Here is a 16,846-nt window from a genome sequence, read left to right as displayed (position 1 = left end):
GAATAAGTTTTAAAATAAGTATTGAATCATCAAATTGGGGAACTATAAATTTTGCTGTATACAGGAAAAGTGCACATGAAAAAACTGCACACATGAAAATTAAAAAAATAAAATCATTAAATTAAATAACTGACAAATTTAAACTGACCACGAGAAAACTGCACACTATTAGAAATTACAAATTTTAATGAAGAATTAAAATTATTTTCAACTGTATACATGGGTATTCGGACAAGAAGTCCAAAACAAAAAGTCCAAGCTAAAAAATCCAAAAAAATAAAAATAAAAAAGTTTCACTTTGAACTTATTTTTTGGTTTTCTGTCCTGATCAAAAAGTCCAAAGAAATCAAAAATCCAATAAAAAATTTGAGATATAAAAATTTAAATGGTTGTCTTGAATGAAATTGTCCTTTTTTGAGTTGCGCATTTTGATAACTGTGAACCGAAAGTAGATAATTTAATGATTTTTTTTTAATACAGTTTACTCGTATGCATTTTAACTTATGCAGTTTTCCTATATACATTTGAATTGTGGGAATGTAATACTGCCTCAACAAATTGTACTATTTTTATGAAAATTTTATAAAATCTCAATTTATTTCTTATTATTTTTTAATAAAATTATTTTAAAAATTCAAATCTTTTAACAATTGAATTAAAATTTACAATTTAATCAGAATTTTAAATAATTATAATAATAATTATTTCTTTGAAATAAAATTTATTTGACTTTTCCCTTAATTTCTCTGACTTATGGTTCATAAAATTTATTTTTCTGGCAACAAGAATTACACTATCTGTCACTTTTCAAAACACTTTTTAGGTTAGGGTACGTTAACCGACTGTTAACACACGTTAACCGACCTCTTGTGGCCGGTTAGAGTTAACATCGGTTAAATCGAGATAACGTTCTGTTAAAAGTTGGTGAAACGCAAGTAGAAATTTGACGGTCCGTTAATGTTTTAATCGAGGTTGGTGGAACCGGGCATAACTCTCTTAGCAAAAACGTGATTTGCAGAAGCAGCTAAAATATTCTTAAAGTATTAGTATCAAGTTTTTTTGTGTAGTGTAGACCGGAGCGTAATGGCTAACTTTTCACTCTTTGTTGATTTACTCGGACATTTTTGTTTTAATTAAGTGTTTGTCTCCTAGAAAAGTTACTCTGGTATCTCAGCTTTCTTTTAAAAAAATGAACGTCCCTATATTACTCTTACTTTTTTTTCTACAATGAACAGACACTTCGTCGGTATCGTAGGTTGCTCTTTATGCATAGCGTGTTGCATTAGCCAACACGCCCTAGGGGTACTTGGGAAATATTTTGTAATTTTTATCAATACAGTAAGTGTGAATCAAAAATCTCAAATTGACCCTCAAAGAATGTTTCAAGCTTAAAACACGATTTTAGTTTTTTTTTTAAAGTTATTTTTAAAAAATTAGAACGAAAAAATGAAAATTTTGAAATGTTACTTTCATATGTGAAATACAGTTTTTCTACCATATTTCTTACAATAGTAATTAAATAATTAATAATCAAACTTTGTAGAAACTTGCAGTACATCAAGTAGTCTTTGGAGCGAAATCATTTTGATTTAAGATTTTTAAATAAATTACAATTATTCATTACGCCCCTTGTCATTATGTCCCGTTCCCCCTATATACGTGATTTGTAAATATCTTATATCAAATGTATGATTAAAAATATGTAAATCCGGATACAGTGGATGTGATATTTAATTCTTATAAGAAAAACTTTAAATTTACTGAAGATTTAAAAATGAACATTCGGAAGGGCCTTCCGGCAGGACGCGCCTCTGCACATTACGGCGTCTTGTTGGCAGTACTGCAACTGTCCTTCAGAAAGGACGAAATTTATTTTTGTAAAAAAATATTTAAATTTTATAGAATATTATAATATATTATTTTATACATAATGTATTAAATATATTAACAAATATTGTTATTATATGTTATTTTGAGCTTAAACAAGAAATTCACTTTGAGATTTTGAAAAAATCGCCATTTTTAATGCTATACAAATATTTGAATAACTTATAAAATAGTAAACGTTTTCTAAAGCTTCTCTTCTTAATTTAAAGGTCATTTTCAACAGTATGAGAATTACTTCAGGTATTAACGTGTATTCTTTGCTTAGAAATTGTAGGCAAAGCAAAGGTAGGATACCCAAATTACAACAAAATAATAAAAAATAGCACAGAATTTCAAAAAAAAAATTGAATTAAGAAAATAAAAACAATCCTCCAAAATTTACCTGTCTTTTTAACATATATATATATATATATATATATATATATATATATATATATATATATATATATATATATATATATATGTATATATATATATATATAAAGCACAATATGTGTCACCTTCCGAAGAAAGGTACCTAAGTAGCAAAAAATGTAAGGTTTTGTTTTTAATTTGTTCATTAAAAAACAGAAAAAAAATCAATTATTAATTAAAAATATTGTAAAATATTGTAAAAATCGTCGAACTTACTTTTAATTCTTTGAAAAAATTTTGATTTTTAGCGTTATTTTGGGATTTTTTAGTTTTTTAGACCATTTAAGAGCCTATAACTCCGAAATTTGACTTTTTATAAAAAAATGTTGTAGAGAAAAGTTGTTTGTATTTTCCTAAGCTATAGTAATATGCAAATAAAAATTTGAAAATTTGAAAAAAAAATTTTTTAAATTTTGAAATTACTGTAGTTTTTGTATTTTTCAATGAAAATGTCTGGTTAACGAACTTGGCCTTCATTTTTGCACCAACTTCAAGTGTGTTAAATTTGAAAATGATCAGATAAGTTTCTCAAGAGTTATCGTGGGAACAAAATTTTTGGTCTACAGACAGACAGACAGACAGACAGACAGACAGACGAACAGACAGACACCATCGCCGGACCATGTTTTTCGGGTTCAGGGGACCCCAAAACGTAAAGATTTCATAAAATTAGCAAAAGTCAATTTTCGACCAAAACTAATACTTTCTCATGTGATGAGAATGTAAAAATGGAATAAAGTTACCTCATTTTTTTAAGTTCAATAAAAGATATAATTTTTTATTTTTGAATCAATTTATTACTTTATTTCTTCTTTATTTTTCACATTTAAAACGATTTTACTAATAATTTTTTTTTGCCATTATTCTATAAATTGAGAAACTTACAGCACGCATTAGAGCGAAATAACAAATTAAAATATATATTAAAACCTACATTAGCAATGTATTAATATTCAAAATTCTTACAATTATTACCAGAAAAATAAATTTTACAACAAGGAAAATTAAAAAGTTATTTTCTTAATAACATTTATTTCATCATCTTTAATGTAAATGAAAATTTTATTAATAGTACTATTAGTATTCATTTACTTTTTTAAATTATTTCATTTCATTTTTTTTATTAGTATTTATTCTTTTTTATTATTTCTGTCAAATAAATTTTTTATTTAGAACAAAAAATGATTCTAATAGTCTCTAAGATAAATATAATTTTATAGTTAATTTGAAACTATTTTATTTGGTTGAATTTAAAATAATTTATTTTAATGTTTTACTTATTTATTATTTTTACTTTATTTATATATTCGTAATATTTATGTATCGTATCTTCATACAATAAAACATTAGGAATTAATATTTACAAACTAAATATTTTTGTAATTTTAAAATTGCAATATTATTAGTCTATAAATTTAATTATTTTATGTCCCTAAAAAATTAAACATGAAAAACGAATGTGAGGAATTTTAACGAAATGCTCCTAAAAAATCAACAGAAATTTCAGTTAATCTTATCAATTTTTGAACGCACTTGTATTTAAATTAAAGATACCTTTAAATAGAAACCCCGCAATATTTGTTATACGTCACAATAAAAAAGTAAATTCTTAAAACTTATCATATGGATCAAAATCAACAAAATAGAATAAAGATCAAATAAAATTGAGGGACTGGATATGCTATAAGTGGATACGCGCCATTCACTTAACATTGCGTGTATTCGCTTATAGCATCCAGCCTCTCAATTATTAAAAATTATTCAAGCGGAAAAATTATGTTGGCCTTCAAAGATGTATTGCGAAACTTAGCTGTACTTTATTTAAATTTATACGTAAATAAGAATAAGAAATAGAACTGGATAAACAAAAATTACATATAAATATAGACCCTTTATGATTAGTGTTAGAATTAAGTTATTTTGTAAAACAGATTGCTGTTCTCATCGCAGTAACACTTAATAAATTTTATTTATTTTTATTTTTTACATTTCTAAAAAATAAAAATTGAACGTAAAATATATATTTTTATGATAGTGGTTTTACATGCAGTAACGTTATAATTTTTAATTATACAATGATTTATATTTGTATATTACTTTATGCACTCCTGGCACAATTTACTTATACCTTTCAAAATTTGACTGATATTAAGAGCGATGAACGATTATCTAAACCACAAAGAGGAGGTAAATTATTATTTTATCAGAATTAAATATACAAAAAACAAACCCAGATATTGAAATGCTTTTAAAAATTGCATATTTAGAGTATAATGCTTATAATTGGTATAATATTTGACAATCATATGTATGCGTAATTGACATTAGACTTTAATAATTTAAGCACAAGATCCACATTTTTAGTGCGGATAATAAACGAATACGTTGTTATCTCTGGAGTATATATTTTAAACAAAAATTGATTCTTAATTTTTCAGCACCTAATGATGAAATGGTTCCTGTTAATCATTCAGTTAACTACGAAAAACCTTTTAATAAACTATCAATAAATGTAACACTTGACGGCAAAGATAAACAGATTTTTCTACAAAGTCCAAATATATACTTTGCTGGTAAAGATACAAAAGTTTGGGTAGCAGAAAAAAAGGGAAATAAAATAAAGTACACTCTGGAAACAGGAGTAAGCAATATATCTATTTTTATAAAGATTTTTATTTTATTTAGATTTTTAAATCTAATAATATATCTACTAATAACGGCTGCAAACTAGGTTTCAATAATAACCAATTATTACTTCTTGTAGATTATGGAGAAAGTAGATTCCTCCTTTTACGAGGATGAGAATGACAGTAACAACAATGATCACAGCATTTATAAGCGAGCAGTAACTGATGTCAATAGAAATATTCGTAATGATGTTCAAAAACCTAATAAAAGAAAACAAGCTGATGTAGTTTATCCAGAAATTTTAGTATATGTAGATAAAACTCTTCTGGAGTAAGTTTTAAATGTTTTTTAAATTATTCAGAAAATTAAATATATGTTTGACTGCAAATTAGCAATAATTAATTACTTATTTTAGACACTTCGGTTACGATTATGTCAAAACTGTTGCTTATACCCTAACTTTATGGAGTGGAGCAGATCTTAATTTCAGGGAATTAAGAAACCCTCGTGTCCGTTTAAACATTGCTGGAATTGTTTTATGTCGGGTAATTACTCTTATAATATTAAAACACTTTTGTAAATACAAAAAAAAGCAAAATTTATTTTTATGTTTAACCCTAAAATGAGTAACTGGGGTGTCTAGACACCTCACGCAATATTCAAAATATGCCTCTAACTTAAAAAATAATTTTTTCGCTTTCAAACCTTAGCCATTATTCAAAATTTTTTTAATTTATCAAAAAAATAAATAAAATTATTGCTTTTCGTAATAAAAAACCAATAAAATCCACTATTTTTATTTGACTTTACGTCAAATAGAAACCATTTAAAACAAGAATAAAGTTTGGAGTGCCTAGACAGCCCAGTTACTCCTTAGAGGGTGAGTAAATTCACGTAGTCCTTCTAGGCTTAAAAATGTTTCAATCTTAATTCTACAATGAAAAAACATATCATTTCGAATAAATATATCTTTTTACAATTTAAGGATCAAATTGTACCAATCAATCAGTTTGTTACGCATGACACATTACAAAAGTTTAGTAAATTTATGTATAATGAAGACCAATTTGTACTGAAAAGGGATTACGATATTGCTGTTTTGATGGGTACAGAGCCAGATATTAAAGAAGGCGAAGCTGGTATGTCATTTTTTCCCAATCTTTTGATTTATTTAAATTGAAATTATTAATTTTTACTAACAACGATAAATGTTTTTCAGGTTTAGCATTTAATTTAGGTGGTTGTAAAATAAATGAATCAAAAAAGTTAATAGAATCTACTGCTATAATTTTGGACAATACTAAATTCTCTGGAATTCAAACAGCTGCACATACATTAGGCCATTTGTAAGTATGTTTAACATAAATTATTAATATTCATCATTTTAAATATTAATAAATCCCATTATAACAAAATGTTTGCATTTTTTTCGACAATAATAATAATAATGTACATTACAATTTTAATCTATTAGATTTGGAGCACCTCATGATGGTGACAATTCGGTTAAAAAATTATTGGGTGCACCAGTGGCAGCAAATTGTGTTTTTGAAGATGGTTACCTGATGAGTCATAAAAGTTTTGATAAAAAACAATTTTACTTTTCCAACTGCACCAAAAGAATTATGAGCTACTTCCTCAGGTATATCGAGTCCAAATTAACACTTATCTTTTCACAATGAAACTAACCCATGATAAAAACTTTTTACAACTTTCTCTGAAACCTAAGTGATACTCTTATGCAATTTTTTATTGACGCTCTTATTAATAATGCTGAAAATTATAATTACATAGAAATTCTTATAAAGGAATTCCGAAAAAGTAACAAGAATACAACATATTATATTTTTTTAACGAGGTGGAAAAAGAAAAAGAAAAAAAAAAAAAAGAAGATCAAACGACCTCGTTAAAAAAATATAATATATTAATATGAATGAATGTAAAAATACTACCTCAACAATACAACATGTTTATATTTTTCCTCAGTCAAAAAAATACTAACTGTTTCCGTAATAATCCAATATATAAAAGAAAGGAAAAACAAATATTAAGAATATTGCCTGGTAAACACATGACATTAGATGAACAATGCCAAAAAAGAGGATATGCCAAAGCGTATGACGTAAGTATTCACAATAAATTAATTTTACAGTTAACTTGGAGGTATAAGATAGAGTTGCATATGCAAAAGTCTAACGTCAATTAATTGATTGTTAACTTTTTATTATGATCTCCTAATAATTTAATCTTGCTTTAAACTTTGCACTGTTAAAAATTGAAATTTATATTTCCGTCTAAAACTTTATCCAATTTTAGGTCAATCCTAGTATTTGCTCCAATATAACATGTTTGGTGGACATTAATAAACTTCAAGGAGAAAAAGAAACGGTCTTTGTAGCAGCACTTGAAGGAACTCCATGTGGTACTGATAAAGTAAGAACATTATAAATGCCATTACTATTTTTAACAACCATAAAGCCTAATGTAAAAAATTTTAATAATATGTTGGTTTTAAATTTTAGTTCTGCATAAGAGGGGAGTGTGTAAAATTAACATTTGACAAAAGCAAAAAAGATTCAGATGCTAGTATATTATTTCCATCCAATTTAAATGATCTTAAAACTACTACTGTATCTTCTGAAGAGGTAACTGCTCGCTCAGTAGAAACTACACCTCATGATACAATAGCAAATTTGAATGATACTATTGATGTCGACAAAAGTTCAACTGACAGTACTACCACTTCTACTTTGATTACTAAATCTGATAATGGTACAATGGCACCTACAGTCAAAGTTACAAGTCATGAATCAATAAACAATACTGATGGTGCAAGAGTAGAAAACAACTTCACAAATTTAGATAATCTTACAACGACTACTGCTTCTTCTGAAGAGGTAACTGCTTCCTCAGTAGAAACAACATCTCACAATACAATAGCAGATTTTAATGATACTCTTGATGTCGACAAAAGTTTAGGTGACAGTAATACAACTTCTACATCACTTACTGAATATTCTAACGGCACCATGGCACCTACAGTCGATGTTACATCTCATGTATCAGTGATCAATACTGATGGTACAACAGTAGGAAATAACGTTACAAATTTAAATGATCTTGCAACGACTATTGCTTCTTCTGAAGAGGTAACTGCTTCCTCAGTAGAAACAACACCTTATGATACACTAGCAAATTTGAATGATACTATTGATGTCGACAAAAGTTTAAGTAACAGTAATACGTCTTCTACATTACTTAGTGAATCTTCTAACGCCACAATGGCACCTACAGTCGAAGTTACAAGTCATGAATTAATAAATAATACTGATGGTATAACAGTAGGAAATAACGTCACAAATTTAGATAATCTTACAACGACTACTGCATCTTCTGAAAAGGTAACTGCTCCCTCAGTAGAAACAACATCTCACGATACAATAGCAAATTTTAATGATACTATTGATGTCGACAAAAGTTTAAGTAACAGTAATACGACTTCTACATTACTTAGTGAATCTTCTAACGCCACAATGGTACCTACAGTCGAAGTTAAAAGTCATGAATTAATAAACAATACTGATGGTATAACAGTAGGAAATAACGTCACAAATTTAGATAATCTTACAACGACTACTGCATCTTCTGAAGAGGTAACTGCTCCCTCAGTAGAAACAACATCTCACGATACAATAGCAGATTTGAATGATACTCTTGATGTCAACAAAAGTTTAAGTAACAGTAATACGTCTTCTACATTACTTAGTGAATCTTCTAACGCCACAATGGCACCTACAATCGAAGTTACAAGTCATGAATTAATAAATAATACTGATGGTATAAGAGTAGGAAACAACGTCACAAATATAAATAATCTTACAACGACTACTGCATCTTCTGAAGAGGTAACTGCTCCCTCAGTAGAAACAACATCTCACGATACAATAGCAAATTTTAATGATACTATTGATGTCGACAAGAGTTTAAGTAACAGTAATACGTCTTCTACATTACTTAGTGAATCTTCTAACGCCACAATGGCACCTACAGTCGAAGTTACAAGTCATGAATCAATAAACAATACTGATGGTAAAACAGTAGAAAATAACGTCACAAATTTAAATGATCTTGCAACAACTACTGCTTCCTCTGAAGAGGTAACTGCTCCCTCAGTAGAAACAACATCTCACGATACAATAGCAGATTTGAATGATACTCTTGATGTCAACAAAAGTTTAAGTAACAGTAATACGTCTTCTACATTACTTAGTGAATCTTCTAACCCCACAATAGCACCTACAGTCGATGTTACATCTCATGGATCAGTGATCAATACTGATGGTACAACAGTAGGAAATAACGTTACAAATTTAAATGATCTTGCAACGACTACTGCTTCTTCTGAAGAAGTAACTGCTCCCTCAGTAGAAACAACACCTCATGATACAATAGCAAATTTGAATGATACTATTGATGTCGACAAAAGTTTAAGTGACAGTAATACGTCTTCTACATTACTTAGTGAATATTCTAACGCAACAATGGCACCTACAGTCGAAGTTACAAGTCATGAATTAATAAACAATACTGATGGTATAACAGTAGGAAATAACGTCACAAATTTAGATAATCTTACAACGACTACTGCATCTTCTGAAGAGGTAACTGCTCCCTCAGTAGAAACAACAACTCACGATACAATAGCAAATTTGGATGATACTATTAATGTCGACAAAAGTTTAAGTAACAGTAATACGTCTTCTACATTACTTACTGAATCTTCTAATGACATAATAGCACCTTCAGTCGAAGTTAAAACTCATGAATCAATAAACAATTTCGATGGTACAATAGTAGGAAATAACGTTACATATTTAAATGATCTTACAACTTCCACTGCATCTTCTGAAGAGTTAACTGCTTCCTCAATAGAAACAACACCTCACTATACAATAGCACATTTGAATGATACTTTTGATGTCGACAAAATTTTAAGTGACAGTACTACGTCTTCTACATTACTTACTGAATCTTTTAACGGCACAATGACACCTTTAGTCGAAGTTACAACTCATGAATTAATAAACAATATTGATAGTACAACAGCACGAAATAACGTTACAATTTTAAATAATCTAACAACTTCTACTGAATACGCTGAAGAAATAACTGCTCCCTCAGTTGTCGAAACAAGATCTGAGGATTCCATTTCTGATTTTGATAGTACCCTTTCATCTGACACTGAAACAACTCCTCATAATATTGTCAATCTTGTTACATCTACACCTAATGGTACTATTAGCCTTAAAAATAATGTCGACCAAATGCCTGGTAAATTTAAATCGGAGAATGAACAATGTGTCGAAGCTGGACACAAGAGCTTTTTTGTTGTTAGTATGCTAATATTTATTTTATTATAAATTAATTTATCACACTTTAATATATTTATTTATATATTTTGATATTATTTTAGCATATTAAGAAGCAGTGTGTAATAACTTGCAGTAATGATAGTGCTACTACTTTTAACGTGGATTACGAGCTTACTTTTGATGAGACTGCAATGGAATTTTTAAAAGACATACCATACAAAGAAATAACCGCTCGAGATGGGTATAAGTGCACGAATGGAGTAAGAAATAATTTAATTACCTTAATATTATTGTAACTTTAATTGAATTTTTGAATGAAATATTTACAATTTAAGAAAAATACTATTTAAGACACTTATTATTTCTAAAAATTATGATGGTATCCACTTATTAAATTTTTTTTCTTTTTAGTACTGCTTAGGTGGACAATGTGTCTCCAATGAGGAAAGTAGTTCTACGCTTGATCATAGTACATCGTCTCCAAACTATAATCCAAAAGATACCTTAGTACCGAACGATGTACCTGTTTTGTCCTCGGAAGTTCATTTTCAATTGGACTATAAAGAAAGCATAAATGCTAAAACATTAAGTGGGATAGAGGTTAGTATTTTACTGAATATTATCTTTTATTTAGTTATAACATTTTTTCTTATAATAATTACGTATTTGAATTTTTAAATTTTAAATTAACCTTATTTTTAAGCCCCGTACCATGACAGTATTCGGCAGTGTTAAAAAAAATGTTGTAAATTTTTATAATTACTGACAATTTGTACTCTGCCGATATTTTCTATTCAAAAAGTTAATTTCTTATATATGTATATGAAGTATTTATAAGGATCTATAATATATCAGTTACGTTACTAATGACTTGTGTTAAGCATTTGAAAATGTGCAATATTTTTCAAAAAAAAATTTTGTTGCAGAATTCACTTTGGAAAAATATGAAGGCGTCTCTGTCAATGGTTATGTCCACTATGTTTAACGGTGTCTCTCAAATGCAAGAGTTTTCCAAGAAGGGAAAAACTAAATTATTCGCTGCTTGTAATTAATATTAAATAAGAAATATATTTTTGCGTTCTTATGTAAATATTCTTTAAGTATTAATCAAAATTATGTAATTGTTGTGATGCAAAATATAATACATAATAAAATATTAATTAATTTTATCTAGTAGTCTCAAACAAGTACTTCCTTTAGTGATAGTCCTAAAAAATATTTTTATTATAACAGTAGCTATAATTGACGAATGATATATTACACCACGATTAGTATATAAAAAGTGTAATATTGTAAAAAATAAAATATATATTGACTATAATAAAGAACTTCGTGTAAAATTGTAAATTTTATCTATTTTTGCATTCAAAATAATTTATATTTAATTTATAAAATATTGATATGGAAAAGTTTAAAAGTTTATTCGATTAACAAGAAAATCATTAATCAACTATAAATACAGGTAAAAATTAATGGAGCTAATAAAAAGTTTGTTCTGCAATCTGTAAAAGGCTTTTTTGCCGGTAAAGATACAAAAGTTCGGATAGCTGAAAAAGATGAAAATAAAATTAAGTATACTCTACAAAGAGGAGTGAGTAAAATGTTTATTTTTACAGTTGTATGCTAATAATTTTTTTAATCTATACATAAAAGTAGAACTAAAATGTAAGATGTTTATCGCTTTTTAATTGAAAGGTAAATATTTACCTTTTTGAATTCTGGCTCCGGTAATGAACAAATATTACTTAATGCAGGTTATGGAGAAAGTGAACGCCTCTTTTTATCAGGATGAAAAATCAGTCTATAGTATCCCGTACAGTAAATGAAAAAGGAAATTCAGAATTCGTAAGCCGTTGTCAATAAGAATTTCTATGTTCATAGTGCTTGACGTATTTTTATTTATTTATATTCTTCATTAATAATTTCATTTTTATTTATTTTAAATTCTTTGTACAAATCGGACAATATTTTTTTCAACTATAAAGAAAATTATAATATTTAAAAATATTAAATTTATTAAGCTTTATTAAATTATTATTATTAAATATAATAAATTGTGTAAGCTTTATTATAAAACATTGTTGGGATTGTCTTATGTCGGGTAATTACTCTTGTAATATTTAAAAAATTCGATAAATAAAAGATTAGTAGAGTGGAATTATATTATGTTTTTACAATTAAAGGATGAAATTGTACCGAATAAGCAATTTTTAGCTTATAACACATTACTAGGGGAGAGTCTCCAGTTGTGAGACGGGTTTTATTTTTGACCCGTTAATTGTAAACGGGTAAACGAAATTGTAAATAAAATACACCGTTCGAAAGGTATCAGAAATACGCAACTTTTATTAAAAGAAAGTATAGTGTTTCGATTAACTCAAAAAATTTTACGATACATTTTCCGAGCACATCGCTTTTTTCAAAAAAAAATGTTTCCAGTTGTGAGACACTCATTAAAAATTGCTAAAATGTAATAAGTTTGACGTAAAACGTTATGTTTAGTAGAAATAATTAAATATATATATATATATATATATTATTATATACTAAATAATAATATTTATTCGCCAAAATATGACTATCAAATAAACACAATTAAATAGCTTCAACAAGAGCATTAAAATTGCTTTTTTTTGAATCAATTGACTTTTTTCCACTTGACATGCCCAAAAATACTAGAAAAAAATCAAAACAACATTTAAATAGTATGCCTGCAAAGTCGTATTTTTTATGCTGCCCAGATGGGTGTTAACACCGTCTCACAAATGGTGATATGCTGTGTCTCACACCCAGAAATTGGCGCTATTTTGAAAAAGGAAAATTAAATTATTTTCAACCGTAGATTGGAACAATGCAATATTGCATCACAAAATATAAGGAAAACACTAAAAGAAAATGCATTACATTTACCTTTTCCAATTAATTAACTTGGAAAAAAAGTACTTTGCATTTATTGAAAAAACGCTTTTTAGTCGATTATCACACACAGTGTTGGTATTTAACAAAAACAGTTTATATATCCGCTTCGGCGTACACGAAAAAGTTGGCTCATATAAAAAGAAATGTTTTTATATAAACCAATCGGCTTTTTAATATTGCATGTTAAAAAAAATTGACTTACATTTTCTGATTCATCATGGGCGGTGGTTTGTGGCCTTTATCCGATCAACGAACTTAAAGTTTTTAAAGCGTTGTCATTAGTGTGTTGTATATTCGGAAACACACTATTTTTTTATTTGCACCTTTAACGAGAAAATCAAATTATAGAACTTGTTTTTAAAAAAATGTTGAAACTTTAAAAATAATAATAAATATAAATGGAAAATTCAATATGAAAACTTTAATCAAGATGTAAAAAAAATTCGAAACATTCCCGGATCTAATTTTCGAAAACCGCCGCGACCCGAATAGGATTGCTAAAAATTAAAAATGTATTCAAAGGGAGAAATGTGTAAGAAAAATCCTAATAAACATTTGATCGCGGTACTAGAAAAAAGAAGAGTTGAATACTCCCGGATGCTAAGCACAGCCGACACGACACTACCGAAGGCAATCACTATGTGGAAGCTCCGCACCTGAAATCAGAAAAACAAATATTTATTATCAAGAAATTGAGATAAATATATAACATTTATTGTTAAAATAATTTAAATAGACAAATGTTGTACATTATTCTAACCCAATGTTGTTCTATTTGGGTTAAGAGTGAGATGACAAATTATATATTTCTAACCCAGTTATGGCTTTTTTTAGTTATCCATTTATGGTCCAAAATGGACTACCGAGAAATGTAATAAATAAATAAAGTAATGCCTAAGAATTATTATTAAAGTAATTTTTCTTTTCAGTCAAGAGAGAGCTTTCTGTTTTCGTAATAATCCAGCTCGTAAAAGAAACGATAAACAAATATTAAGAATATTGTCTGGTAAACATATGACATTAGATGAGCAATGCCAAGAAAGAGGATACGCAAAAGCGTATGACGTAAGTTTTCACCAAAAATTAATTTCTTTAATTAAATGCAAAACTAATTAAAGTAGATAAATTAATGTACTGTTTTAAAAATCTTATGTTTGAGAAATCTTCAAAAGCATAGTTACACTTTTGCTTTGTACTTTTTTTACTTTATAATTTATTTACATTTAGGTAAATCCAGATATTTGCTCAAATATAACATGTTTGGTGGATATTAAGAAATATCCTAGAGAAATAACAACAGTTTCTGTAGCAGCACTCGAAGGAACTCCATGTGACATTGAAAGGATAAGAACTTTCTAAATGACAATACAATTTTTATCAATCACAATGCCTAATGTTATAGATTTTAATATTAGTTAAAAATTTTAGTTCTGTATAAGAGGAGAGTGTGTTAAGTTGACATTTGAAGAAAGACGGAAGAATGTTGATGCTAGGATTATATTTCCAACAAATGAATTACTGTCCCGCTTCAAAAAAAGTGCTAGAGAGCAATGCAAGGAAGAAGGAGTGGAAAAGATTACCAATGTTTGTTGAGATAATTTATTATAAAAAGAATAGTCATACAAATGTAATTTATAATTTTTTATTTTTCTTTTATTTTCAGCCTTCTATTCATATTTGCACCTTGTTTTGTGAACATTTAAATCATGAAGGAGAAATAAGGTTTAAAAGTTTTATGGCACTGGATGGAACCTTGTGTAACAATTATGAAGTGAAAAATAATTATATACTTGTACATGCCTCTTAATATTTAAGATTCATGAAGACATTTTTTTTGTTTTATAGTATTGTTTAGACGGAGAATATGTTAAAGATTCAAAAGGTTTGGTTTTCAAGAACCCAAAATCGGAAGAAAGAAAAAATCAAAGTTCCAATATTACAAGTGATAATAATTCACATCTTGCTTGGGAAAAACTGTTGTCAGATTTGAATGATACTTCTGATATCAGCACAAGTTTAACTGACAGTAGTACAATTTCTACTTTGCTTGCTGCATCTTCTAATATCACAACTATTCCCTCAGTTGAAGTAACAATTCATGAGTCGATAAACAGTTTCGATAGTACAACAGCACGAAATAACGTCACAAATTTAAATGATCTTTCAACTTCTACTGGATATGCTGAAGAAATAACTGATCCCTCAGTCGAAACAAGTTCTCACGATTCCATTCCTAATTTTAATAGGACCCTTTCAACTGACACTAAAACAACGCCTTATAATGATACCATTTCTGTAATATCTACACCTCATGATGCTATTGGTCCTAAAAATAATGTCGATTTCATGCCTGGTAAATTGAAGTCTGCAGATGAACAGTGTATAGAAGCTGGAATGAAGGGATTTTTTGCTGTTAGCATACATATATTTATTTTCATTGTAAATTTTTTGGTAAATTTCTTTATTGTAGTCTAAATTTTTACTGTATTTTAGCAAATTGCAGAAGAATGTATAATAGCTTGTAATAATGAAAGCGACAGTATTTTCAATGAAGACAACGAACCTTCATTAGATTATGAAGTAAAAAATATTTTAACAGACGTGAGCTTCGCAGAAATAACCGCTCAAGATGGATATGAGTGCATAGATGGAGTAAGGAATACGTTTATTACCCAAAAACTGTTGCAATTTTAATTATATTTTCGTATGAAACGTTTACTAGCATTATTTAAAATTATGTTTTGAGGTATTATTAGCTCCTAAAAATTGTAACCACATCCACATATCCATTTTAAAGTACAGTATATTTAATTTTCTTTTTTTAATTCTTTAGTACTGTCTTGGTGGACAGTGTATCCCTAATCACGATACTAACACTACGCTTAGTAATAGTAGATTTTCTTCAAATAATTCCAATCGACAGGAATTGTTGGTGCCAAAGGATGTACCGCTTTTGTTCCTTGAAGCTTTATTTCAATTGGCAGACGAAGAATGCAAGAATGCTAGAACTTCAGGGGCTAGCAAAGTTAGTAGTTGACTAAATTTTATTTTGTATTTATTTATAACATATTATTTAAAAAATTGATTTTTTAATAAATTTTATTCTGTAGGTCTCTCCCACAGATTGTGTTTTACATTGCATGGTACCGTCGATAAATTCAACTGCTTATCAAATTTTACCAATTGAAGCTCCAAATGGTTTTCCTTGTAGTAATAATGGAGTAAGTTTTCTTTCTATATTTAATCTGATTACATTATTTATTTTAATTTATTTATAATTATTATTCAATTTATCAATCTGAATTGTTTTGCAGATTTGTCTCAATAGGATTTTTATGAAAGTAATCTAATAGGTTTGTCAAAATTATTTCTAAATATTTATATTTAGATATGAAGAATTCTACGCAAAAGTTGTTTTATGTATTTTCCATAACTACTCTCTTTAATGACAGTAGTTAAAAATATATCTTTTCTAAAAGAAGTTTTTTATCTGACGAATATTACGTTTCGCCACGATTAGTATATAAAAAGTTTAATATTGTAGAGAATAAAATAGTTAATAACAAATTCTAAACTTGGTGTACTTCTTTGTAAAAAATATTTTACAATCAATGTATGAAATATTG

The 16,846-nt window shown here is 27.7% G+C and overlaps 1 protein-coding gene across 3 annotated transcripts; it reads left to right on the top strand.

Moving 5' to 3' along the window:
• Positions 1–15,549: 15,549 nt before the first annotated feature.
• On the top strand, positions 15,550–16,640 carry LOC122503694. Of its 3 annotated transcripts, XM_043614343.1 has the most exons (5): positions 15,550–15,632; positions 15,714–15,872; positions 16,054–16,245; positions 16,331–16,441; positions 16,535–16,640. In XM_043614343.1, exons 1-5 carry the CDS (start codon positions 15,567–15,569, stop codon positions 16,568–16,570), a joined length of 564 nt encoding a protein of 187 aa, XP_043470278.1. In that variant the 5' UTR covers positions 15,550–15,566; the 3' UTR covers positions 16,571–16,640. The 3 variants fall into 3 exon arrangements, with proteins under 3 accessions (XP_043470278.1, XP_043470279.1, XP_043470277.1); XM_043614344.1 differs by having other exon boundaries at positions 16,144–16,245; positions 16,331–16,565; XM_043614342.1 differs by having other exon boundaries at positions 16,331–16,565.
• Positions 16,641–16,846: the final 206 nt, after the last annotated feature.

This window comes from Leptopilina heterotoma, unplaced genomic scaffold (assembly GCF_015476425.1).
Source record: "Leptopilina heterotoma isolate Lh14 unplaced genomic scaffold, ASM1547642v1 Lhet_268, whole genome shotgun sequence".
Classification (NCBI taxonomy): Eukaryota; Metazoa; Arthropoda; class Insecta; order Hymenoptera; family Figitidae; genus Leptopilina; species Leptopilina heterotoma.
The sequence above is the reverse complement of the archived record's forward strand: the minus strand, read 5'-3'. Positions and strand labels throughout refer to the sequence as shown.

Coding starts and splice junctions, on each gene's coding strand:
- LOC122503694 (XM_043614342.1), top strand. CDS start 15,567: ATGCCTGGTAAATTGAAGTCTGCAGATGAACAGTGTATAGAAGCTGGA. Junction 15,633..15,713: donor GAATGAAGGGATTTTTTGCT/GTTAGCATACAT, acceptor ACTGTATTTTAG/CAAATTGCAGAAGAATGTAT. Junction 15,873..16,053: donor GATATGAGTGCATAGATGGA/GTAAGGAATACG, acceptor TTAATTCTTTAG/TACTGTCTTGGTGGACAGTG.